Source organism: Tyto alba, unplaced genomic scaffold, assembly GCF_018691265.1.
Source record: "Tyto alba isolate M040663 unplaced genomic scaffold, T.alba_DEE_v4.0 Super-Scaffold_30, whole genome shotgun sequence".
In the NCBI taxonomy this organism is placed as follows: Eukaryota; Metazoa; Chordata; class Aves; order Strigiformes; family Tytonidae; genus Tyto; species Tyto alba.
Window position 1 is genome coordinate 5209832 of NW_024881305.1, and position 25862 is coordinate 5235693.

General features: G+C 51.5%; 1 protein-coding gene across 6 annotated transcripts; it reads right to left on the reverse strand.

The window, feature by feature from the left end:
- Window positions 1-1110: 1110 nt before the first annotated feature.
- SLC41A1 (solute carrier family 41 member 1) lies at window positions 1111-25413 on the reverse strand. Of its 6 annotated transcripts, none has more exons than XM_033009460.2 (12): window positions 23611-25413; window positions 22792-22922; window positions 20684-21918; window positions 14923-15030; window positions 10812-10883; window positions 10347-10491; window positions 10104-10250; window positions 9182-9329; window positions 8581-8660; window positions 7633-7767; window positions 6506-6654; window positions 1111-4845 (listed from the first exon to the last, which is right to left on the reverse strand). In XM_033009460.2, the coding sequence occupies exons 3-12, from the start codon at window positions 21059-21061 to the stop codon at window positions 4660-4662; spliced, it is 1548 nt and encodes a 515-aa protein (XP_032865351.1). In that variant the 5' UTR covers window positions 21062-21918; window positions 22792-22922; window positions 23611-25413; the 3' UTR covers window positions 1111-4659. The 6 variants fall into 6 exon arrangements, with proteins under 6 accessions (XP_032865351.1, XP_042655880.1, XP_042655879.1 ...); XM_042799946.1 differs by having other exon boundaries at window positions 20684-21448; window positions 21837-21918; window positions 22792-25413; XM_042799945.1 differs by lacking the exons at window positions 22792-22922; window positions 23611-25413 and adding an exon at window positions 22472-22534.
- Window positions 25414-25862: the final 449 nt, after the last annotated feature.

Here is a 25862-nt window from a genome sequence, read left to right on the forward strand (position 1 = left end):
GCCCCTAGACCCGGCCCCACGCACCCCGGGACCGGCGCCGTGAACCCCTAGACCCAGAGCTTCGCACTCCCCAGCCCCGCGTACCCCAGACCGACCCCACACACCCCCCGAACCCCGCCACACGTACCCCAGACCGGGCCCCACGCACCCCCCGGATCAGCCCCGTGTACCCCAGACCAGCCCCATGCACACCCCCACGGCCCCAGACCCCGTCTCATGCACCCCTGTACCCCCAGGCCAAGCCCCTTTGCAACCAGCAGACAAATAAAAAGAACCCACGACCTGTGCACACACAGAGGTAGATATATATATATATATAGAGATATATATATATATATCCCCATATTTTAAAGCAATGCCAGGCCACTGCTGGGATGCCTTCAAGCTGTTAAGCGACTCCACAGTGTTTCTCTCTGTAATACCTGTTCAGCAGCTTCTCCCCCTCAACCAAAAAATGCAAACACCCCCCCCCTCACTGTCCCCAGGACACCAAGCTCTCCACCGACCCACCCTGCGCCTCAGCACCCCGATATTTAATATTTACTGCGTGTGGGAAATGACCCAGGGGCACGGCGCGGGGCCAGAGGAGTTCAAGCCAGCCTGGCCTCGGGGGCTGCTCCCCAGCCCCCCACCTCGCTGCGGCTTCGTTAGGACTACTCCTGCCAGATCCTCGTTGGGGGGAGCAGCCAGGGGGCCCAGCCCTGCGGGAAAACAGCCCACAACAGCAAACCCCGCCGTAAGGAGTGGGGAGTCCTTCCACTGCCACTAATTCCTGAAAATTCAAGGGTTTCGCGTGCCCCCCACATACCTTAACCAAAGTCCACATCCAGGCATCAGTCCGCAGCGAGTGGCTGGGAACAAACCCCAGCTCCTGCCGGGAGCCCCCGCGCAGCTACCGGGACCCAGCCCAGGGCACGGCCTGGAAATCTGCCCTTCTCACTAATCACAGTTTGCTTCGAGCACAGCAAGTTATTTAATTTTTTTTTTTTTTTTTTTCTTAACTCTCATTCCACTGCATATCGAAAGAGTTTCGGTGTAAGCTAAAATAAGCTGCAAAATGTGAAAGAGAGACCTTTAACCAAGTAGAGGCATATGAAGGAGAGACCGCAGTCCACATAAATAAATGTCATCTTTATTTAACCAAATATAATTTATCAGTTAAGTTGACACCTGTCAATTCAGTTATAGGAACTATAAATAATTAAGACAGTCTTTTTCCTTTAATAAAAAGAGTAAACCAGTATTTTTCATTTGCAGTCAGCTGTAGAGTAGGCATGCATTTGAGTGCAACTGGTGGGAGAAGTTTTTGACCATCAATATTCTTCCGTTTTAAACTGGATTTTCCCCTGACCTATTCCCCACACACACCTTAGACCTTCCATAAACGTACAGATGCCACCAGCCCAGCAGCGCGACGGCGCTCAACCACCTCTGGGTCTCTTCATTTTACGGGAGGCCATGAGCAGTAGCTTCTTCCTTTGGGCAATCTTTTTTTGGGGAACTAAATAGTGATGTGACACCTAAAAGACCAGGAGGGTTTCTCTTATATATACATAAAAGCTTGAGTGTTAATGGAAGGAGTCTCATATCTATTCCTCAACATTAGGCAGAGAAATCAGGTGAGCAGCAGAGAATACTCCAGAAGTCCCTGGGCTGAGACTTCAGTACAGCAGGGTTTTTTGTTTTGTTTTTTTTTTTTTTTTTTTTTGAACAGAGCTTTGGCCAGACAAGATGCGTGAGAAGTCACGTCACCAGGGTGAGGAGTATGAGGTTCGGAGCTCCTGCCACAAAGGACATGCTGCAAAGAAGGGGAGGGGGGAAAGCAAGCCAGAAAGGGGAAAGCCATCTCAAAAATCTATCACCTGCTCTTCTGAGGGGCTGAGGGGGAGCAGCCTGACAGGGCAAGGATCCCGCCTTGGCCCCTGACCACCGCAGGCAGCTTCAGCAGCAGCAGCAGAGCTCGGCGTCACCCCCCGAAGCAGGAAAGAAATTTTCCACAGCTTCAGAGAGGTCCTTGGGCCACCACGAGCCTGGCGGCCGTTTGGTTTGGACACGTCTGCGCCAGTGGCTTCCCAGAACTGGTTTCCCACTCACTAATCCTGACCTTCCTTTCCAACACGCTCATCTCTAGAGTAAGGACCAGCTCTGCAAGCAGATCCCCAGGCCAGGACAATGCCCAGTCCCAGACTAACTCTGGTCCTGACTTGGCCCCTAAGGGAAGCATTCAGCTCTTTTCTGGGGGGAGGCAGGAACTGTTCCTAACAAATCGCTCCTCACCTAAAAAGCAAAACTGTCTGCACTTAGGCAGGGCTTTGTAGAGCTCAGCTATTTCTGGCCTTGTCCAGAATAACAAACAGGTCTCCCAACCTGGCCTTATTTCAGAGGAAGATCAACATTCCCAGCACCACACTGCACCCTTTCCCAGCTGGGCAGAGATGCCCAGCGCTGCAGCGACAGAAAGCCAAAAGGAGAAAACAAGCATTGGTTTGTATGAGAAATACAGAAGTTAATCGAAAGGAGGAAATTAGGCCAACCAAGGATGGTCGTGTTCTGCTGTGAGGAACACACTTAAAGCAAGAAGAAAAGCAGCCAACCACAAATCCAGCAGCTTTCAGGTTACGTTCTGGAGCTGCAGGTTAAGTATGACAGGCAGTGTCCAGACCAGGAGCAGAACTGCGGCGCTCCAGGCCTGCACGGCTGGCTAAAACGAGAGCTCGGCTGTCGTTGCGGGATCAGGATGCAAGATGCTACTACGCTGAATCCCGTGGGCACTCTCCCAGCGTTTGGGAGGATACAGGCAGCTCCCCAAGCTTTGCACAGTGCAGCACTGAAATGAGGCTCTGTGGGATATACTGTATTTTCCCCATGCTCGACAGATGTTAAGAGCTTCCCCCCCATGCACGCTTATGCATTCAATTTGTATTTGTGCATTAGAGCCGGTTTAATAGCGCTGTCTGCTCGAGCACATCATTTAAACTTGGTGCAACTGGGTGAAGTTTCCAAGTCGCTAAGGCCTGCTCACATCTAACTGCACTCAGTTTACTGAATTGATTTATATCCAAATGGGAAAATTAAAATGCATTTGAGCGCCGACAGCATTCAGGAAGACCATTTACAAAAGCCTTAGTCACCCAGCCAGAACAGGTTTTCTGTCATTACGCCACTACAGACTGCACCAGAGTCCTTCCAACATGCACTAGCAGTGAAGAGAAGGGATCTCGGCCATCACCGAGCTGAAGAGCACAAAAAAGCAGAGAGGAAAGAAATGGAGCAGGGAACTCTGCGCTCGCAGTGCTCGGCCAGCACTTACAGGCTGAGCTGTAACCCTGATGCCAGATTTATACTCCTGCTCAAGGGTAAGTGGGTTCCAGTCCCGAACAGAGAGCTGCACCAGGAACCAGGGCTTTGGAAACCTGACTGTGTCTGCTGACCTGTTTTCCAGCTGGTGCCTACACAGAGAAATCCAGTGGCTGAACATGGATGTCCTTTTCTAAGAGACATCGAGAGCATAATGCTCCCAAATTTGAAATCCCTCAGGCTCAACTGGGTGAGGTATTAGGTGGCTTCTTCCCAGCTGCAATGGGCCCATCAGCAGCACTCAGCAACTGAAAGAAAATCTTAACACACAAAATAGGATCTATTTTTCCATCCACCCGTGCAGGAAAGGAAAGTCAACTGAACTGAGCAGGCTGCCATGAAAATAGCGCTGTGCCCACACCAGCACGGAGGAGAGGCTTGCACACAGCATCCACGACGGTTCCAGGGGATCCTCTCACAGAGCAACGCCAGGCAGAAGGGGAGAAGGATGGATGGGGAGAGCTCACGGCCTCTTCCAAGCGCAGAGCGTATCCCTCTGCAGGCAGCAGCAGCGGAACTGAGCTCGGGATGAGGGGCAGAACAAGCAGTCTGCAGTGTGACACGCTGCCGGATGGCTGGCAAAAGGGCGCCTAAATGTGTCAGCAGAGACCAGCCTGCTCACAGCCAGGTTTTGGGGCTCTGCTGTCCTCAAACCTGAGATCACTCACCGTCTCTGCGGGCACACAGGACTGGGTGTTTCGCCACAGAGGACCCTCCTCACTACCATCACTAACTCCTCTACCGGAGGCTTGCGTGCTTTGGATGCTAGGCACAGGAGGGGGATTCAGAGAGGGAACACAAGGGAGGAGGGCGACAGGGCAGAGAAGACAGGAGATACCCCATGCCCTCATCCATGAGGTTGTACTTTGCTAGAAGGTGCCCGTTCAGTAAAATAAATCTGAACCTTACCTCCAGTATTTAAAACGCTTATGAAGCGAAAAAAGCAGCCCTTCACCTCTAGTGACTGGGACAGGGTGGGCTCCCTGCATGATCTGACTGATCAGTATCTTCACTGTAACCTTGGTTCAGACATAACTACTATGAAATTGCACTTGGTGATTGTCTCGTTACACTTTTTTTTTTTTTGTCCTTCCTAAAACTAGATTTATTTTCTGTACAAACTTGGCTTGAAATATAAACCAAATAAAATTCCCATTGAAAATAATGAGAATCCAGTATCAAAGATGAAGTCTCGAGAGAGACAGGGTGGGGGGAGGAAGCCGAGAAAAGCAAGGGTGGAGGAAAAGAAACAACAACAAAATGAAAGGAGGAGAGCTGTGAGAAGAGGGGAAGCAGGGAGAGCTAGTCTCCCACATCGGAGTCCCGGTCACCGATGAGCCAGAGGATGTGGAAGCTGAGAGCGAGGAGACCTGTTCCAATCAGGTCCCCCAGCGCTGTCAAGTATGGGATGGAGAAGTTGTCAGGATCGAGGTCCCTGCCCCACATCCAGTGCACCATCCAGTCAGCAATGTACAGAAGAATGAGAACCTGGGAGGCGGGAAGAAAAGAGCCACATCAGCCACAAATCCTGACCTGTAATCCCCTGTCTTCACGGAGCACCAGCTGCGGCAACTCAGCCGGGGAGGCCAGGCTCGGAGACACACAGCCTCATCCCGAGGAGCGGAGGCGCCGGGAGGTCGGAAGCACCGTGCTGAGCGCCACGCTCCAGGAGTTTGTTGCGGGCTGCATCCTCCAAAGCAACAAGTACAGCACAGAGAAGAACCTGGCGAGTTTCAGTGGGCCCTTGGGCAACCAAATTGTCCGTGTCCTTAACAGCCTCTGCCCTATCCTTCTTTAGCTTCACACGTCACCATCAAATGCAGGCTTAGAAGGGAGAACACTGGCACCCAAACACCAAAAAGTCTGAATTCTGCACCTCATTTTTCAGATCTAACCAGAATAATCTTGAAGAGATATGGGGCAAAGAGGGGACCCGGAAGCACACAGGATGCTTGGGCAGGGACGGCAACGCCTGGCTTCCAGAAATAAAAGAGCAACAGCCCAGGAGCTGAAACCACCAGAGCGTGATGCTCTCCCCCATCTGCTTCGCTGCAGTCAGAGGCTCGTATCAGTATCTACAGACAGAAGAAATCTGCATTGGATCCTCTCAAGCCCGAGGTCTGGGACAAGGATTTGAAGTGGCCGCAGCCCTGTTGCTAATGCCTCTGGTGTCTGTGGGGCTGGGAGGGTCTCGCTCGGGCCACAGCAGAGCTCAGGACCGCAGCCGTCGGCCCACGGCAGCCCCTCTGCTGCTCACGGCCGGGGCCCCGGGAGCGGCTGCGAGCGGAAGCCCCTCCAAGGGCCCAAGCACCCCGCAGCAGCTCACGGCCTAAATTTAGCCTCCTGGATGACAGCGCTCCGCTCTTGCCGCCGATGGACGCTCTGACTCACTTCCTCACGCTGGCTTCGGTTGTTGATTTTTAGGGGACACTGAAACCAGGCACAGCCTCCACGGGCGGGGCGGGGGAGCAGGGGGGGAGCGTAGCTGGGCTCAGTAGGAAACTCCCTAACCGGAGTGTCTCTCTCCGCCCTCCAACTCAGGCAGCCAGACTCCTGCAAGCGGCTGCTGGATTTCTGCAGCATGAATACCCTGGGCTGTGCACGACCCTCCGAGCAGCCATCGCCCCGGGCTCACGCGGCTCCGACGAGGAGAGCGGCAGCCCCGCGCCGCAGAGCTGGCGGGTCTCTACCCTGCAGGGGGGCAGGGAAAGGGCAGGACAAGCCACACAAGGCACAGGAACCCTGCAAATTTCACATCCTGTTTTTTTCACCAGGAGTTTTAAAACTGCTAAAGTACCTTATAGGATAGATTAACACGCACAAGGTAAACATTTCTGCTATCAGGACTTAAAAGAGACAAAAGACAGATTCAAAACTTGCCAAGAATGGTAGGAAGGAAAAATTGTGTGTACAGGTATCAACAAAGAAGGATTTATTCAATTTGATACCAGCTTATTTGACAAGTACAGTCTACTTGGCATACCTCCCCCCAGCATGTAAATCTCTTACCTAGGGATAGGGTATATCACTGTGCCTTCAGCAACGTAACTACAAGTCAACTGGCTGAACAGGCCCCCGGTGCAGAGGACATGGCAGCGTCCCCGTATCCCAGCCCGAGGGTCACAGCCCTGGAGGGGCTCCAGCTTACCTGGAGAAGCGCGGCCGTCATGTAGAAGACTATGAAAATCAGGGTGAGTGTGGTGTGTCCACCTTGCATGGAGCTGATGGTGTAAAGGAAAACCAAGTGTCCAGGCACCACCAGAAGAAAGAGCACACGAGCAGAGCGGGAATTCACATCTGAAAGGAAAGAAAGATGGAGTTCAGGCTAATGATAGGCTTGAACACACAGCAGCTCTGCAGCCTCCCTGGGCTCCAGGGGACAAGGCAGCACAACTGTGGTCAAATCAGAAGCAGAGGCCAGAACACTGGACTCTCACACTGCAGATTTAGGCTGGAAGGACTGACCCAACTGTCAGGACACCCAGAGGCTCCTTGCACCAAGCTCAGTAGGAGAGCTTAGTTCTGTCCCCAGAGCAAAATCTGTTCTCAGACCTCAGCTGCCAAAAGGACTCATGTCCCACCTCTTACAGTGCTGTCAAGAATTTACTGTGAACACTGAATTCCTCGGACCTCTGTCTGTACCTTGCCTGGTGATCAGTTTTCTGACAGACCACCACCACTGGAGACCTCTCACCCCTCCTTGCTCTTCAGGGACAGCCTTAGCCCAGAAGGCCAGGACTCAGGCTGTAGACTATCAAGCCTCTCTAGGAAGTTTGGACAGTAAAAACCTCTGCCTGCACTCTGTGCTGGAATGCAAGTTTGGGCTGTGCTCTGCCACAAATAACAGAGCTGCTAGGAAGCCTTTGTAAGTGAGAAGCTTTCTGTATCTGCAGCTCTACAAGCCCAGCAGAGCTGCAACACTCGAGCAGCTTCAAGGCAGGTTTCAGTATCCTGGACACATCTGGAAAAGATTTAGAGGGTGGAGGATTTACAGTATTTGACAGTCAGGGCATGGGAGTTCTGCACCATGCTTTCCTCCTCCAGCAGAGCTACGTCCTCTCGCACAACAGCTTTGCTAAAGGTCTGACTGTCTCTAGAGGGCAGGGCAGGCCAGAGGACCAGCCACATCCATGAGCTGACTGCTGCCTCCCAGCAGACTTCAGCCAGCATCTCCTGTGACAGGGCTCCAGGGCCTGCCACAGACAAGTTCAGCCAGCCAACTGCAGCAACTGCTGCTGGCAGAAGTCAATATAGTTCAAGACCTGACTTGGATACCTGAGCTGAAGAAAGTGCTGCAAGGGCTGGGGCACTTGCGAGGGGCTGTTTCGGAGCTCTCTCCAGGCATCCCACTCATGTGCAGGTAAGTAGAGATGCGACTAGCCTGCACTGCCACCAGGTTGCCACCCACACCTGCAGATGAGGAGAGAGCAGTAAGATGAGGTCTCAAACACATCAGAGAGCTATTTTCAACAGCCAGCAGATCTGGAATTGCCAGGTGCTGGAATAATGTAGGACAGTCTATTTTTGACCTGAACTCTACTTTTGCAGGATGTAAAAAGCGGAGACAAAGCACACTGTTCTATGGTTTCCTTAGGCCCCTTAGTAAAATAGATGCAATTCTATTACTGCAGCTTTGATTGGATGAAATACATGAAACAAAAAAAAAAATGACAAGTCAGCCACCAAAACAGACACAGGAAGTTTAAAAGTATTATTTTTTTGCATGAGGCTTAATGAAATTGTGGAACCCACTAGCACAAGATCCACTGGATCAGAATTAACTCCATTTATTGCAAAAAGTAATAAAAAAAAAAGTTCATTAGGCAGAAAGGAGGTCAAAACTTTGTATCAGAACCAATTAGATTTCCTGACACATGAGTTGTAAATCCAAATCTTTATGTTGCCAGGTGCCACACGGCACATTTCTTGGAAGATGGGGTTCTTCCACCAGCCAGGAGGAGTCAGGAAATGAAGACAGTTTTTGTTGGGCCCCCGAAAAACATGTCTTTTAGGCAGTAGCCTCCCAGACTAGTCACCCTCTGGTGAAAGGCTGGCACCAGGGGGAGCTGCTCTGCTGTAAAGCTTGAGTCAAACCACCATGTCTCACTGGCCATCAAAATAGAGTCAGTCTCCTCAATCTGCCTGAAATAAGGCACGTGGGACAATTCCACTGTTTGCCAGGAGACTCCAAGAGCTGCAATACCGGCATGGAAAGGAACTCACCATTAATAACTGGTGTGAAGACAGCCATCCCAGCAAAGTTTGGATCCGAGACCGTTCTGTCCAAAATTAAACCCCCGACGCTGCAGAGGGAAGATTGAAGAGGTCAGCACTGAAAGCTTGTTAGGAAATACTCACACAAAGCACCGAGGGTTCTTCCTGCTGCAGTGTGTGCACCCGAGGGTGATATATACACATATTAACATGCACCTATGGTTGCAGTTGTTGCACATGATTTCATGATTTTAAATCTCAATACTTGGTAATAGTTATCACATTTGACAGATGGCTCAACAGGATCTGTGTTTACTCTGTGGCCATGCCAGAGTCTCCCTGTGCAGCAGCGGGGACATTGCTAAAGCCCTGGATTCCAGCAGCCAGCTGCTTAATCCCTCCTGTGCCTCGGGACCTAGAACCCCCTGTTTTTGTCTAGAAAACACAAAATGACCTCCAGTTTCCTGGCAGTTTGGACTGTTGAAGCAGAAGAGGTTTGGTTCCCACTTGTTCCAGAATCTACCAAGGGTTAAGAGGTTGTAAGGACCAGTGGAAAGGGTGCATTGCCTGTCTGTGTTCGGGGGAGAGGAACTCCTCCATGCCATCCTACCTGCTAATAGCCATTGCGATAATGACTGGCTCCCAGCCAGAGTACAGCACCTCCCGAGTCGCTGCATTCTTCTTGGCAATGATGATCCAGATGGGCAGCAGAGCTATGAAGAAGGCGCATACCAAAGGATTCACATAGGCTTTGCTCTCTGAAGGGGAAAATAAGCAGAGGCAACACATCAAGGCCACATCCGGCTGCAGTGGGGCGGGGTGCTACTTCAGCTGAGCTCATCAAGCCTGCCTACAGACTGCTGTCACCCCTGGAGTCACAAACTCCAGTAAGGGCAGGAAACTTAGACCAGACCAGCCTCAGCTCTGCAGGACGTGGTATTTCCTTCTGCTGGTGTACTCACAGGGGCTTTATCAACAGATCCGAGTGAGATCTCTTCAGTTTCAACTGCTTATTCCCAATTCCCACTCCTGGGCAAGAACTCCCAGTGTTGCTTCACCTTTGGCTGAACCTGGCTGAGCTGCACCCCCTGCATCCCAGCTGCCAGGGAAGGAAGGTGGAGGGGAAGGAGGAGGAGGAAGTCTAGAGTCTACAGCTGCAGCTCTGCACTGAGGATCCCCAGCTGGTGCTGACTGCGCAAAAGATGAAATCCAAAGCCGCCTTCTCCCACTGCTTTAGCCACAGTCAAGCCCCTGGCACTTGGAAAGGGACAACCTCTCCCTTACCACTTTACCTGGTGAGAAGGAAGTATGCAGATCACTGCCAAGACTGTCTGCAGCTACAAGGCAGTAAGAACGTCCGTTTCCTTCCCTTATCAGTTCTGACTAGGTCTCACTAACTGAGGTAGCTTCCAGGCCAGGCATCCTATACACCCCGAGAACAGAAAGGGTAAAGGAAGAGGGTGAAATGAGAGGGAGATGCAGCAGCACACGGAAGGACCAGGGAGAGACAGAGGTCTCCTGTTGCTCCTCACCCAGCTCTTTGTACAAGCCCCAGCTGATTCCTGAAAGCAGAGCCAGGGTGATGAGATCCCCTAGGCTGGCAGCAATGGGTGTGGCAACGTTATCAGGGTTGATCCCCATCTTCCTGGATCCAATGATGACCCCAATCATAATCATGCCTACAGCCAAAAAGAGCAAGAGAACAGGATGAGGCCAAAGGGAGCCCAGCATTTTAGAAAGAGGTGCGTGGAGGGTGTGCAGGGTCTGTCTCTCACCCAGAACAAGGGAAGCAATGAAAGCAGTAGCCACGCTGCTGGCACAAAGCAGGACAGCATGGTCAATGCTGAAGTGCCCATCTGGGATCCACCCGAATACCACGGCTGCGATCGAGGCCAGGAAGCCAACCACAGTCGCTTGAACCTGAAAATAAAAACCTAGACAGTCACCAAGAGGACTAAACAGCAAAATAGTCCTGGGGTGAGGGAAGAGGGAAACACCACCCAGGGTACCACTGCAGGTGGATTAGCATCCAGCAGGGAAACGCCAAGTCTAAACTACAGGACAAACTATTATGATAAGATGACCGTGGGACAAAAAGGTGCCATTTGCCTCCCCGTTAGACATGCAGTATTGACAGTTGATAGCAAAAAACAGATGTTTAAACCTTCTGATACTTGCCATAGTTGGGCTTGCACCAACTACCAGTATTTCCACATTCTCCTCCTTTCACTTTTTCTTACCTGTATCAGAGCCATGTTCCCCGTTATCATTCTCCAGAGCTCTTTGGGTGTATCCATTTGGCCAATATTAGCCTGCAAGAGGACATTGCAACATCATTGAAGACTGACAGCATTTTGCACTTGCTAACAGTCAAATTCCTGCCTTCCAGCTATGCAAGTTTATGCCAGGAGCAGGAGAGAATAATGACCTCAAATCCTTTGCTCTTACGGGGAGAGCAACTCAGTAGAAAAGGGGTGTGTGTCTGTGTGTGAACGTACGTGTGCACAGTCAGGGCACAGCTCTGCAGTAACACCCCAGCCTGGGAATGTCACTCGGGCCATACACCCTGGGTAACTACAGCACCACTTCCAACAGTTACTCTGGTCTTGTACTCCAGGACACCAGTTTCAGCTGCAGCACCTTTTCCTTCCCAGCTGCAGGAATGGGCTGACGCTCTCCCACGCGGTAGGAGTGGAGCCAGACGCACTACAGAGCGGGTTTTGAAGGGAGTGTAAAGGGGAGTTGTCGTCAATAGAACATCTGATGAAAATCTTGCAAAAGCAACAAGATATACTTTGTCCCTGTGCAGAGTCATGCATTGCTGCTTATTTACTCATTGAATTCACTCTGCCGGTGATTAAGCCAGGCCTGGCTCAGGCCCAGCTGGGTCATGCTGCCCCTCAGGTCAGCCAGCCAGGAGGGAAATAGGGGTGCACTGACCCTCAGGTCAGCTGTGTGCCCCAGCTCCGATACAGACCAAGGCCAAAGTAGCATCACGTGGGCAGAGGAAGCTGGCAGCAAGAACTACTGTTTCAGTTAAAAGCTGAGTAAACAAGGCTAATGCCACGTGGAGAAATAGTGAGTAGCGGGAAGCAGGCATGGCACATGGGTCATCTGGCACCACTACAACTGTGGGAGATGCTAATCAGACTAACCAGAAGAGATGGAAAGTTGCTTGAATTCCCTGGCGTACAATCCAAAATAACCCAGCAGGATCACTGCAGGTTGCTGGTTATTGCTCTTCCCCAGAACCTTCTGCCTCTTTATGGGAAGTTGGAAGAAAGCAGAGTGTATAACCTTATACCCAATTTTGTATTATTAGAAGCTGATGAACATGAAGAGGCAACAAGGGAGGGGCTCAAACAACCCGAAGCGGTAAATGCATGTTGGAGTTACTGGCTGACAGTGCCAAACTCCAACTTCTGCACAACAATACAGCAGCAATTTCTTCTAACCTCTCAGGTTTCCTTGCTGGTCTCCAGAAAAACAAGAAGTCAGTGATCAACTAATCCTTCCACTCTCCTTACTGCATGAGCTTGAGCGAACCTCCAGCTCTTTTCAACCAGCACTGAGCTATGCCCATCTCTGGAGTGAATTATTCTGTTCAGTTTAGTGGAGAGGAAGGAATGGGGGAAAACCAACAAAAAGTTGACTGGAGTAGCACTGAGCACATCCAGCACAGGAATTTCAGCTCCATATGAAGTCTGACCTTAGAATTCCAGCCACATGGCAGTTAGGTTGGGATTAACATAACCTAGCTGTAGTCACTGGCAACAGGGTTTTAATCCTTTACCTAATGGGAGAGTTTTGCTTCTTAATCGTGAAAGGAATTTCTGAGTTGTCTTAATGCAGTATTAATTAGAAACCCACAGTCTGAGAAACCACTCCAGGATGCTTTCCTGCGGAGAGGGCACGAGACCCACACTGTGAAGGCCCTCCGCATGCCTCCCTGTGGGTCCCCCACGCTGAAGGAAGAACAGGGCAAGGTAAAGAAAAAGGAAAACCCAAAAGATCATCTTATCCCACCATGCACAGATACAAGGAGGTAGAATGCAAGGCTAGGAGATTCGTGGGGAGGCAGCACAGGCTTCTTTCCTGCCAGGGCAAAGGAAAGCAGAGGATGAAGCCTGCGTGTTGGCTCACGAGGCTAATGTCACCCCACAGTCATCAGCACAGGGGCAGGAGGAGGCACCAGGGGACCAGTGCTGCTCGGCACAGAGGGGCCGGCGAGCTGGGCAGGTGCTCTCTGCACCAGTTTCCTCACGACGCTGCTGCAGCCACCAGAGCAGACAGGGCAAAGTTTTGCATTCCTGTGACTTTCTGCAGTCTTGTTTCTCTGCCAAGACTGCCCCAGAGTTGCTCTGTGCCAGCCCCATAAGGGAAGAGGATGGAGAAGTGCCATATTGCCTTTGTCCCAGGAGAGCCAAGCACTCACCCTGATAAGCCAAAGCTCAGAAAGTGCAAGCTGGCCAAGGCCAAGAGGGAGAACGGCCTGTGTCTGGGACAGCAAGGACCCTGACATGATCCAAACAATAGAGAGCGAATAAAACAAAGGGATTTGTTTCCCAGAATGAAGGAGCAAACAAAGCTCAGCCTGCAACACAAGCTGCAGTGCTCAGCCTGCCCCTGCAAGCCCTGTCACCCGTGCACAGCTGGGCCAGGGGCAGCACAAAGCCTCCCAGCAGCTTTGTCCTCCCCAGAAGTGCCTGGAGAGAGGAGACCAGCACCAAGGGGAAGCAGCCACAGCCCAGCTACTGCCAGGTAATGCTGGAACAGCCACCCCCCAGGCAGCTCAGCACCCCACTCCTTCAGAGAATGAAGAGCAAGGGCTGAATCCAAGGAGGAGGTGGCCCCCACAGTCAGCAGAAAGCAGCAGGCAGGGGCTGGGGTGCAGAGGCCGAGCCAAGCGCTAGTCCAGGGAAATGCTGTTTGCCTTCCTGCTCCCCAGGGACTGCAGGGACAACCTCAGACTCTACAGAACACGATGCTCATGTGCCACTGGTTCAGCGGATGAGAGCAGCATCCCTTGGGGTACACACAGGGATCCACCGCATGAGGGACAAGAGAAGCTGCCGGTGACAAAGGCTGAGCAGCTCCAAACGTTGGCTTTGCTGCTCTCCAGGAATGCACCAGAAACCTTGGGCCTCAGAGGCCAAAAAGAAGCTACTGAGGAGCAGAGTCACAGCTGGCATCATCCCATTGCTCAAGATGGGAGAAAAAGACCCAGGAGAGCAGATGTAAGAGACCTTTTCAACAGTCTCCTGCAGCAACCAGTAAGGGGAAGGCTGAGAGGAAGGCAGCATGCTGAGAAGCAGTTCTCTGCTAGCCAAGCTTGCTGCTACTACCCAGGCAGGCAGTCCTCCATCCCTACATCTCAGTGAGCACCTCCTGACCAGCTCCCTTGGGCCAAGGTGCATCAGCTCCTTTGCACTGTTAAGGCCAAGACCAGGCTGCTTGCAGCAAGGGTTCTCTCTTCCAGCAATTCACAGCATAGACAGTAGTGTTAAAAAACTTGGCAGCAGGCAGCTAACACCTTGCAGATGTAAGATTCAAAACTATATGTACTCCCGTCATGGGAAACAGAAACATCAGGCAGTCACTTGCTGACATGCTCAAGCAGAAGATGCTTTGCAGAAGGAAGGAGTATTATTGTCCCTGCTAGGAGAGGATGTCAGTCTCTCTCCAGCACCGCTCAGCTACAGAGACAGACTGCTGTGTTACAGAAACATTTAAACACAAAGCAATTCATTTACAGTTGGCCTAACACAGTATTCTGAGGAGCTAACAGAGCCTGCCCCCATTCTCACAGGGAGCTCACTGTTTCACGGGAATTATGCTGAATTCCAGCAAAAGAAATGCCCAGCCATCCCTCTCCATCAACTTCAAGAGGCTGTCAATCCCCCTGCTTGTTCTCACTGCAAGCTCCCCTCCATTTTTGCCTTTGCTATACAATTCTCTCCGGGTTCTCTCATCACCTAGACCTCCTGAACCTATCTTGTTTTAGCCTGCTTTGATGACATGCCAGCACTCAGCTTCCTCATGAAGAAAACTGGATCCAAGCACTCCAGACATAAAACTGCCAAAGCCAGCTCACACACCGTGCCCTCAGGCCCACGAGCAGCCAGGACAAGGAAGTGAACTGTCAGCAAAGCTTAAGGACTATTAAGCCTTCAAATCTGATCAGTCCAGTAGGATGAACACACCCTCCCAGCACACTAAACTCCAGGCTCTGGTTTCTGTGGTCACTAACTGGAAGGTTTTTGTCTGCCCAGCTACCACACACACATATGTCTTCCCATCCCTTCCCAAACGAGGTATCCCACTCCCTCCTTCCACTCCCTGGATACTCACAGCTGTCGACAGGCGAGACGCCAGAGTCATCTCCAGGTTCCCCTTCAGGCCCAGTAATGCAGGTACTAAGATAAATACCTCAGTCACGTATTTGAAGACATCCCAGTGCTGCAAGATTAAAACAAAGGCAGATTGTTAAAAAATAATCATGGCTTTGGACTGACTGTCACTTACTCATCCGCCTTTGCAACCTGGCACTGCCCGTGTGTGGCCCTGAGCAGACAACCCAGTTCCCCTTCTGGTGCCACGCTTTGAATTTTGTAGCAATTTTACTGGTTTTGACGTTCGTGTAGCAGTGACCACATGTTCCTGCTGAGCTTAAAAACGAGATCTCAGTCTGCAACTGTCAGTTAAAAATCCCCCAAAGATTAACCACTGACAAAATGTTTATGCACACAGAGGCCAAAATAGGGAAAGATGAAGAAACTTTGCCCAAAACTTGCACTTTTTTGGCAGAATCAAGTACTGAAGTTGATCAGTCTCAGCTGAGAGCCATTCTCTACATGTATGTCTTACAAATACATTTTGGAACAAGACCTTGCTGCTCCCTGATCCTGCCACCTTCAAAAAGCAGCCCACAGTGGCTCTGTTCCCCCCTGACCTCAGCGAGGAGATGCGTGCCTGCCCTCACCTGGCACCTACATTACTCAGGGATTTCCGAACTACTCTGGCTCTACAGTCAAGTCAGCTTCCTTGGGTGTGAGGCAGAAGAGGCAGTCATGGTTATTTAGGAAAAAAGGAAGAGTAATTGCAGGGTAAGCAGACTTATAGGAGAGCAGCTAGCTTCCATGAAAACACAAAACCACCCCCAAAAAAACTCACAACTGCATTTAAAAAAAACCCGCAAGCTACATAAACCTCACTGCCCGATTCCTTATTTTTGTGAACGTTTTGGAAGAAGGCCCTGTGTCCAAAATAACTCCTGCTTCCCACATTGCCTGACTGCCACAGTCCTTAAAGGACACCGAGCACAGCTGGAATTGCACTCTCAACAGCTGGCTGCTGCACTGAACATGTCAACAGTCACGGCTCTCTCAGCTTTCTTCCTGCAAACGTTACCTGCAACGGGCTCCATCTCTCGCAGCGCTCTCCTTGGCAGTGCCAGACCGTCAGGTTAACTAGCCAACAGGACATTTATTTCTTTCCAGGACAAGGAAAACTATCAGCCAACAATTTACAGTAAATACAAGTCACTCTACCTGTATGACTAACACCTTCCTGTGGGGAAGGACTTCAGTTATTTTTGTTTGGTTTTCCATCCTTTGTGCTGCTTGCCTTCATCACCGAGCCAACAAATTCCAGCTTCCTGCCAGATCCTTTGCAATACCACATTCAAGCTGCACTCACTTGAAAAACCATTTGAGAGAAAACTGTGATCACAGGAGGCAGGTAAGTGCTTGAGATGGATGAACTGGGACCGCTTTTCCTCAAAGGGAAAAAACTGTTTTCCAGTCAATAAAAATCTCCTTAATGTTTCTGACAGCTTGGTAAGACAAACTAGCCATGCTCTCCAGCTCCCAGGTGCACAGATGAAAGCTGCTCAGCTATTTCAGGCACAGCCACAACCCTCTCCCTGCTCGAGGCCGAGGCTCCTGAGGATACCTGGTTTCCAGACTCTACTTATGCAATGAGCAGTCCTCTCCCAGCCGCTGTGATGGGAAGCACCTAAGGAAAACACCATGGTCCCTGCAGCCACTGCTCCAACCACCCAGCTAACCTGAGCTCCTGACTTGGGAGACCTTTCTCCTGCAGTCAGAGGCATTCTGAATGGGTATGACTCTGCACGACTCTCTGAACAGGGGACATTTGAGTTCAGTGCTCACTGCTGAGCAGGACAGGAGAGGCAGGAGGGAGAATCAGTCTGAAATACTTCATCTGACACAGTGGCACATCAGGCCGTGCTTCCTTTAAGGTCACATCTAGGAACAGGCAAGCTTGGCTCTCCTTGGTCTATTTTTAGGCAGGCATTATGGTTATATTTTGCTGCTGCTTGTACCGGTGAATCCTTTGCTGCGACTTCTCTCGGCAGTACTTAGAATTCCATCTACAAGCAACACGTTCCCGCTTCCCAGCAGGATGAGCTGGGTGTCACCAGAATCACTTAGCGAAAAGGAGCATCGTCATTAGTCAGACCGCAGGCTGGAAGTGCTCTGCAAAAGTTTCCTGGCTCTTTCTGCCTCCACAGATCAGAGAGGCAAGACCAGGCAATAGCTAGCACGAGTTCACAGCCCTCCCTCACCTTGTACCAACCCCGGCTTTGTAAATTAACCTTTAAAGGAGGCTGCACTGCAAGCTGGTGCCAGAAGCTGCTGTAACTGGAGCCTGCTAAAGCAGCTCCCTGAGCAAGACAGGGGTGTTCCTGGAGAAAAGAATAAAAATTATTTTTGGGGAAGGAAAATAAGATTTCTGCAGACATCAGCAGCTTGCTCACTGCAAAGAGCAGGACCCATGGGCTCCTGCCAACTTTCTTAATATAAGATGTTATACAACACTGGTCTATGGGCATTTAGTATGTCTTGAAGGCCTCCCTGGCTCCTGCAGAGACCTGTGCCCACGATGTGGCTCCGAGGGGAGAACCAGAGCCAGACTGTTTGGGGAAGACAGAAAAGGGAAAGAGAAGAGGAAATACGAATTTAAGTTCAGGACATCAATCTGCTCAAAACCCTTTCCCCGCTATAAGAGCCCCTCTGAAAAGCACAGAAATGAGCTGTTTTCAGGGGTGAGGCGAGAGGCTAACGTAGCACATGAGATCCTCTGAGTCTGCTCCATGCAAAGGGGAACACCCTGCACTGGGGAGCACGCAGGGTCCTGACTGGCTTTCAGCAGAGCTGTGGAAGAGAATTGCAGGGAGAGACACTTCATCTCCAGCACCTCCTCCCTGCTCTCTGGGGTGGGGGAGCAGAGAGACTATAAGCAATATAGGTTTAACTTATTTCAGCTTAATTTTCTACTAAGCCTGTGGTCCCCTTGAACACAGTTCTACCCGGTTACCAGAGCCACCAGACCCTGGTCTCTCCTGTGCAGCACTGGAGGGGCGAGATGGGACCCCAGCCTGCCAGAGGTTCTGGAAGAAACATCAAGCCCCAGGTGGTGTTTAGCAGTTTCTTCCAGACTTGATGCCTTTCAGAAGCTTCGCACCTGCAGATAACAGATATTTCCAGGGTAACAGCTGCATCTCAGCTGCTGTCATTTTCAGTCGCTGCGTGAAAAGTTAAGGCTTGCAAGAGTTATGAGTAACAGCGTGGTTTCGCTCAGATTATAGCGGATGGTGATTCATGACAGCTCAGAGGGGAGGGATGTGCTGCAGGTTGGAGCTACGACTGCCTTGGTGTGGCTGCTTCGCACATCACACTTCTCCCAGCACCCTCCCTCCAAAAATCCAAGGAACAAGCTGCCTTAACAGAAGAGCTACAGCTCCAGGGCTGGCACTCCCCGCCGGCCCCAGCTAAGACCCACCCCAGAGAGATGCTAACACCAGAGGTGGTCAAACAGGAGAAATGAATCCCTCCTCTATACGAAATACTGTCCATCCCATTCCAAAGAATCTCCAGGGAGCAGACAAGTCTGGAAGACAACAATCAGACCCTGCTGGGAGAGGGGACTGTGCCATTAGGCCTCTACTGTACACAGAAAAACAGCTGGTATGCTCACATGTCACCTGGCCCAGAGGTCTCTCCAATCCCAAAGGGAGAAGAGGCAAATTCTCCTCCTGAGAGGCAAATTCACAGGGATACATTAATGGGACAGCATGGCCAGAGGCCAGGGCTGCTTGTTTTCACAGTGGGGAGACCAATTACAGCTGGCTGATTAGTCCATTTATCCAAAACAGAGGAAATGGAGTGTATCGAGCCCTCCATCCATCGCAAACCATGGCTGCATCCAAAGCAACGGGACTCCAGTCTGCCCCAGTGCACCAGCTACCCACTTCACATGCTTCCCTCTTTTCATCCAAGGCTTTGAGTCGCTGGGAAACCAGTTATGGAGATCAGCTCCCCAGACTCTGCAGGCAAGCAAGCCAAGATCACACGCTTCCCATCCCCCTTTTCCACCCTATGGCATTTAGATGCCTCACTTAATCCCAAGGGAGTTAGAGGAGTTGGCAGGACAAGCTGCATAGCCACACGCTGAGCTGTTGTGGGACAGAGGAATTATGAAACTTTATTTCTAATGGCCACAAAAAAAAAGGCAGGAGAACATAGCACTATGCCACAATACTGCACCCCTGCCCCGCTCCTCCCTGGCCAGAGCTGTTCCTTCTCCAGGAAAAGCTTTAGGCTGGGTTCAAATCACTGGCCCCAGGAAATTGCCAGAAGAGCCACACATGAATTTACAGGGAACTTGCAAAGGGAAACACGCTTGAAATGTCTTTCTTCTTAAGAAAATGATTCCGGTAAATCTCTTCTGGAATAATTTAGCATGGCCAGCCTTTCCTGTTTTGAATCATTTCACAACTCTCTTAACAGGCTGCTTCAAGAGGAACCGTAAGGATGACCAGAACTGTAAGGATGACCAGCGTGCAAAGGCATGCAGGGAAATAGCCATTAGGGGCAAGAAAAGTGTCTGCTTGACCACCCACAAATACAAAAAACGCCTGACTTACCCTGCTGGCACACAGCTCGGGTGGAGATGATTGTAACGGCCAGCAATACAGACAAGTGACTGACATGGGAGTCTTTCTATGCCAACACTGCGAGGGCTTGTTTACCCCACTTAAGCAAACAGAGGAACTTCAAGCAGAGCATTTTTGGTTGACCACAGCTCCAAAATGGCTGCCTCCTCCATCCAAATAGTTTCATAAACCTACATGGCACAGATGATTGAGTTTTGTGCCTCAGTCACCGTTCTGGGCTGGGTATCAAGGCAACTCTGCACTGCCTGTCTCTCAGAGCAAAGGAGAAGAGGTTAAGCAGTTGATCTGAAGCCAGAGACACACATGCTTAGAAAACACATGCTAGAGAGACTGGCGCGGGAGCCACATAGTCGCATTTCCCACATAAAAACCTAAACAAGCTGCACGACTACCAGGTTCCCAGTGTCACATGCCATGAGAGACCTAATGAGAGATCAGGTCTGGTAACACATCAGTTTTCATCCAGAGGTAACAGCCAGCTCCCTGACTGGCCTTTCCTAAGGATCGCCTCCACACACCTCTCAGGAGGAACCACTCTGTCAGCCCAGTTGCCCCTGGCCACTTCAAGAACAAGAGAAGGCAGTGTAGGGGCCACTCAGGCAGCCTTTGACCTTTGGAGAGAGCCACCACACAAGTGTCCTGCACACACTGTGGCAGGCGAATCATTAACCTGGCTGGCACGAGCCCGGCGTGCTGCAACAGCGCCGCATACATTGCAGATGGAAAAGGGACATAGGACGTGAGGAACCAGCAACTGGGACTGGGATGTCTACAGCCACCAGCAGGGAAGTGCTTTATTTGAATCCGTGATGGACAGAGCTGTCTCAGTTCCCGGGCAGATGTTTTGGCTCCACATGTGCCAGCTGCACCCTCCTCCTCTGAGCTGGAGCAGGGCAGCTGTGGCACAGGGGTGCCCATGGCCTCTCCTCCCTTCACTCCAGACATCACCGAGCTCCCCCTCCATCTCTCCCTACCCCAACCAGCATGCAAGGTAACTCATCTCCTCCCTTCACAGTTGCTATCTGTTGAACTAGCCTTGGCATTCAAGTCTCTCCTAGCTTAGGATCAAGCCATGGTCTACAGAGACAGGATTCAGAGCCCAGTGTCCTGCCAGGGAAGTATCAATCCTACCTGCACGATGTCCAGCACCATTCCAGCAGCAACTGTCCCAAAGCCTGCCAGGAGGAATGGAAAGAGGACTTGAAGCCCGATGGAAAAGGCGGTCTCCTTGAGGGGCGAAGCTGGCTCAGGACCTCGGTCCGTGCTGGTGTCATCACTTTCATTGCTCTGGCTGCCATTTTCCAGCAGGGCATCTTCTTCTCGCACCCCTTTAGCATTGGCACGGGACTCCAACACCACCACTTCTACGCTGTCACCATCAGGTCCCAGGAAATCGGAGGGCTCCACCAGCTGCCCCCGGTCCGGACTGGTGAGACACTCCACGGGCACAATGGGCAGCACAGCCCCGTTGGCCTGGTGGGTCTCCTTCTGCTCTGGCTTGGAAGACATGCTGCAGAGAGGCTATCCTGACCCTTGGCTTGGTGGGCCTACAGCCAGCAGCTGTTCCAGAAAAGATCTTCAGCCAGGAGCTTATAGAAATGGCCTTTCCAGCATCTAGAGGCGACCTCCTCTATCCCTGCTTGCCTGCTTTTGAGTGCAGAGACTGCTCCTGAAGCAGAGATCCCCATCAAGCAAAGTCCAGGAATGGAGGACACCAACCACTGAGCTAGCAGGGAACACTGCAGGAACCGGGAACTACAGCAAATTCACTCTAGCTCTCCTCCTCTCCAGCACCATGCGGTACAGCAGCCACTGAGGCAGGATCCAAGTTTTTCTTCTTTGATGTGTGACACTTTAGTGTATCTTCCTGCAGGTCTTCTTCCAGCAGCACAACTGCTGTGATGAGGTACACAAAGCAGAGAGAAAAACAGATGAAGAGCACTGAATAACACAGAAGCTTAAAGTGATGAGGAAGCAGGGAGTAGATACGAGAGAGACTGGCTTTTAGAGATGATACAATCCAGAAAATCTCTTCTTACTACCAGGGCTTTGTCACTTTCTCCAGTAGCACTGTCCCTCTGCAGAATTTGAGTCTGAAGGCTCCTGTGGGCTTTTGCTCTGATTCAGCCTGTTTTGTGCTCTCTGCCAAAATGGCCAGCGATACCAGTAAGCTCCAAGTGTCACTGTCGTCCTCTTCTTCCAGACGATTTTCTCACCTTACAGCACGAGGCAATGACAGTTCTTATTTAAAGTAACAGCAAGCTCCCAGTTAAGGTTACTTAACTGAGCTGAGCAGGCTGTAGGGTGGGAGCTGGCATTTGGACAGCCTTGGATTTAACGTCACTCTCCAAGAACTCGTCTTTCACCTGAAATATATGGGAGGAAAACAGACATTCTATTGGGTCTCGCAGCAGTCAGCGTAACAGCTCATTCATTCAACAATCTTTCCCTCCAATGTACGTTGAAGGCACAGCCATTAGCCGTACTATCCCTCCACTCCTCAAACCTTCTTTCGCGACCCTTCACACGCCTCCGGGGGGCTGTGTCAGGGGAAAAGAGCAGCTCTCTCCTCCCCCTGCCCCCAGAAACCAGCACCCGAGAGACACCTGGAGGGCTAAAGCCCCGCACGGAGCCACCGGGCACAACCGCGGCAGCCAGCGCTGCCTCCCGTGAGCCCAGACCCGAGGGCGGCCTGCGGCCGAGGGGGGGGGGGGGGGGACGGGACACACACTCCGTCCCTTCTGCGGGTGCCGCAGAGCCCCGCAGCCCCGAAACCCACCACCTCCAGAGCGGCCCCCGCCGAGGCCCAGCCCTGCCGGCGGGGACAGCGCTGCCCCGGCCCCCTCCCTGAGGCACCGGGGCTGCCCCGGCCCCCCCCGGATCCCCCCCGAGCCCTCCGGCGAGCCCCGGGCACCTCACCGCCGCTCCGCGGGCTGCCCCGCGCCGCCCTGACATCACCGCCCGCCAATGGTGGCCCTGCCCCACGCGCCGCGCCGCGCTCCCATTGACCGGGCGAGCGTGGCGTCACGCACGGCCCCGCCCCACCGAGAGGCGCGCCCCGCCCCACGCAGCCAGGAAGATGGGGGGGGGGGGGGAACCGCCCCGCCACGCCCCTTCGCGGCGCGGGGGCGTGGCCTGGGGAGGGTCACGTGAGGCGGCGCCCACGTGGAGCCGGCGGGGCGGCCGCCATCCCGCTCCGCACCGCTCCGCCGGGCTCGGGGCGCTCCCGGGGGCTTTACCTGCTCCTGGAGGGGAGCTGCTGATTCTCTTCTGGGGCGCCGTGCCGGGCGGAAAGGCTCCTGACTTCCTTCTTCCCCGCTGGCCGTCTGCCGCCGCTCTGGGGAGCCCCTCGCCGTGTCCTTCACCCCACCTGGGAAGAGGGGTGTCACAGGTCAGGGAGCTGGGGTGGCCCGGCTGTGCCGGGGTGCGCTGCCGTCCCCCCCACAGAGGTGCTGGGATATACCTCCCGCCCAGAGAAATACATATATTCCCATCCAGGGAAACACGGCTGGGCCAACGCTCCACACCTCCGCGGCAGGAGGCTGCGTCCAGCCGTACCTCACACCCGGGGGAGCTTAAAATTACCGTGAAATTGCAACCCAACAGCATTTTGTCATTTTAACTCTGTAACGTATTAACTAAGCGCAGCTCTGCTATGTTGTACTGTACTTCTGGGCTGAGGCCCAGGAGCACCAATAAGGGGCAAGCGGGATGCGCTGGCTTTCGGCCCCCCTGCCAGACTCAACGGCTTCTTTGAAGTAGTTCACCAAAGAAAACGGGGAATGTTGTCATGTACTCACTTTGCATCTCTTTACCCCAACCTGCCCTGCAACAAATACATACATAGAAAGCAGCAACTTCTGCTACAAAGGTTAGCATCTTACTGTTCTGTAGAGTTCTGTATTCTTGAATGAAACCAGCTCTTCTGATTCAACTTTTATTTCCTTTTTTTTTTTTTTTTTTTTCTTTTTTTGCATGAGTGGAACTTTTGACCAGTTGTTATTTTTCCTTCCTGCCTTTCCTTTCCTCCCAGGAAACAGTCAACAGCAAGTTATTACCCAGAGCGATTACGTGATCCCCAACTCTGTGCCTTGGAGACAGGTCTTGAGCCAATAACGGTCGCTGTGACACCAGCATGCGTGCGAGGGGAAAAGGGAGGGCAGTGCAGGAACTGCATTCCCCCCAGATACACTGAGTCCAGCGTGACTAGAACTGGTGACTTCATTTCTGAAAATAAGGAAATGAAGGTAGTCATAGTCAATGGCAGCAAGAGATCCATTGTGATCGAGACCCCTCTAAAGATGTGGGCTGTGCTACTTCATTTCTCTCTGGTCGAATTAAAAATTGAGCATGGGGAGCCTCCTTTCCTGAAGTACTTGTTGCTTTGGAAGAAAAGGCTGGCACGTGTGAAGCAGAGCAGGATATATAACTATAACGCAGCAAAGACAGCTTAGATAAACTCACTTAGGTCTTCTAACATTCTCAGGCCCCAAAAACCTTTGCAAACGTGTGTCTTCTAAGAAAGCTGAATTTCTGGAGTAGGTGAGCAGTGTGCTACTTTCACCGTGGTACAGTAACTGGCAAAGTGCCCTGGGTTTTGTACCTAACTGCTGCTACACAGTCTACCCGAATCCAGTATTTCAAGGGGTGATGAGCACCTGCAGTCATTTAACTAATTCTCAGGACCTCCTGCTGTGACACGAGCAAAGAGACATCAAGGAAAACTTGACACACAGAGATGATGTCTTAGCTAAAGCAAAGTTCCATACTCAAGCTCTGAATTCCATCTCCAACCCTAGCCTCCATTTTCCTTTGTGCAAATAAACCTGGTCTGTAAGGCTCTCCTTCCGCCTTCATCTTTCCTTCCTGACTTGGAAAATCTGTATCTCCCCCGGAACAACCATCCATTCTTCCCCCATCCCCCTAAAAACAACGCGCATCAAAACATGACCTTGCTGATTAACAGTCCGGCCAGCTGCACACTCAGGAAGTGGAAGCATGGAGACAAAAGCTGCCTGAGACAAAAAAACAGAAATAGATAAAATCCCCACCAGCGACATTGACGTGCAGAGATCAGAAAGGCAGAGGATGAAAGGGCAGGAAATGGGTTTCCAATTGCAGGGTAGCAGGTACCAAAGGCAACAAAACGCTTGGAAAGAGTTTACCATTGAGCTATACTAGATCATGAAATGTCGTGGCTGTTTTACAAGCAACCACGTGACTTGAATGCTACCAAGCTGTCCAGCTCTGGGCAAGCGCTCAGTAATGGCCTAGGAGGCCACAATGTGTATAGGATGATTTTGCCCTTTTCACAGAAGAATCCAGCAAAATCATGGGGTTTGGCCAAAGTCACTCAAAACCCCCATCTAACAGGATCTGACAGTGTCCTGTCACACCCTCTGCTCTAGCTCCACCGCTGTCTGTCACATCTAAATGCTAATCTGAATGGAGTCCCAGCTGCCTTTGACCAAGGATTCGTAGGGAACTTATTTTTTAATTATTTGTAACCAGGAATCTCAACAGGCAAACTCAAAGACTGAATAGGTTATGGATAAAGACTTACCCCTACAGATGTCAGTCCAGAACAAAAGCATTTCATGAGGGCAGGCAGCACCACCAGCACCTGACCCTAATCTGGTCCTGATCTGGGAGAAGAAATGCAGACCACGGAAGTTCTGTTTTATCAGCCTGGAAGCAAACAAAACCATCCCCATCCTTTTTTCCAAGGTCCAAATGACTACCGCTCCCAGCTGTGTTCATGTGTCACCCACGTGCTGTGCCTGCCGTGACAAACACAGGTCGACCTCAGCCAGGTACATCCCTAGGGCTTTTTGCCACGTGAGAGCATCTGGCAGAGAGGAGCTGAAAGGTCCTCGCTTCCGGCGTTCCACGAGGCCAGCAGTTCCTGTGGCAGCAGCTGCTGACCCAGTGACAGCATGGACACCTGCCACGGAGGCACTGAGGACATGCCTCACATTTCTGCTTTGTTCCGGACATAAGCTGTGAATTCATTTATATTCAGAAATTAGGCCGAAGAAAGAACTAACACCACAAGGCTGATCAGGGCAGAGACTGATATTAAAAAAAGTATCAATGAAAATCATCCCTTAACTTCCCCCTATTTCCTACTCCATGAAGACCCTCTCAACTCCCAAAATCCCAAAGAGGACATTGGATTAACTTTTTCAGATGTCTGTATACAACTAGGCAGTAATGTAGTAACAATGTTTAAAAATCTAAGTGGATTTGGAAGGATAAAAGTTCTCCAGGGCAAATAATAATTACTCTTCCTGAGTACTTAAACAGTTTG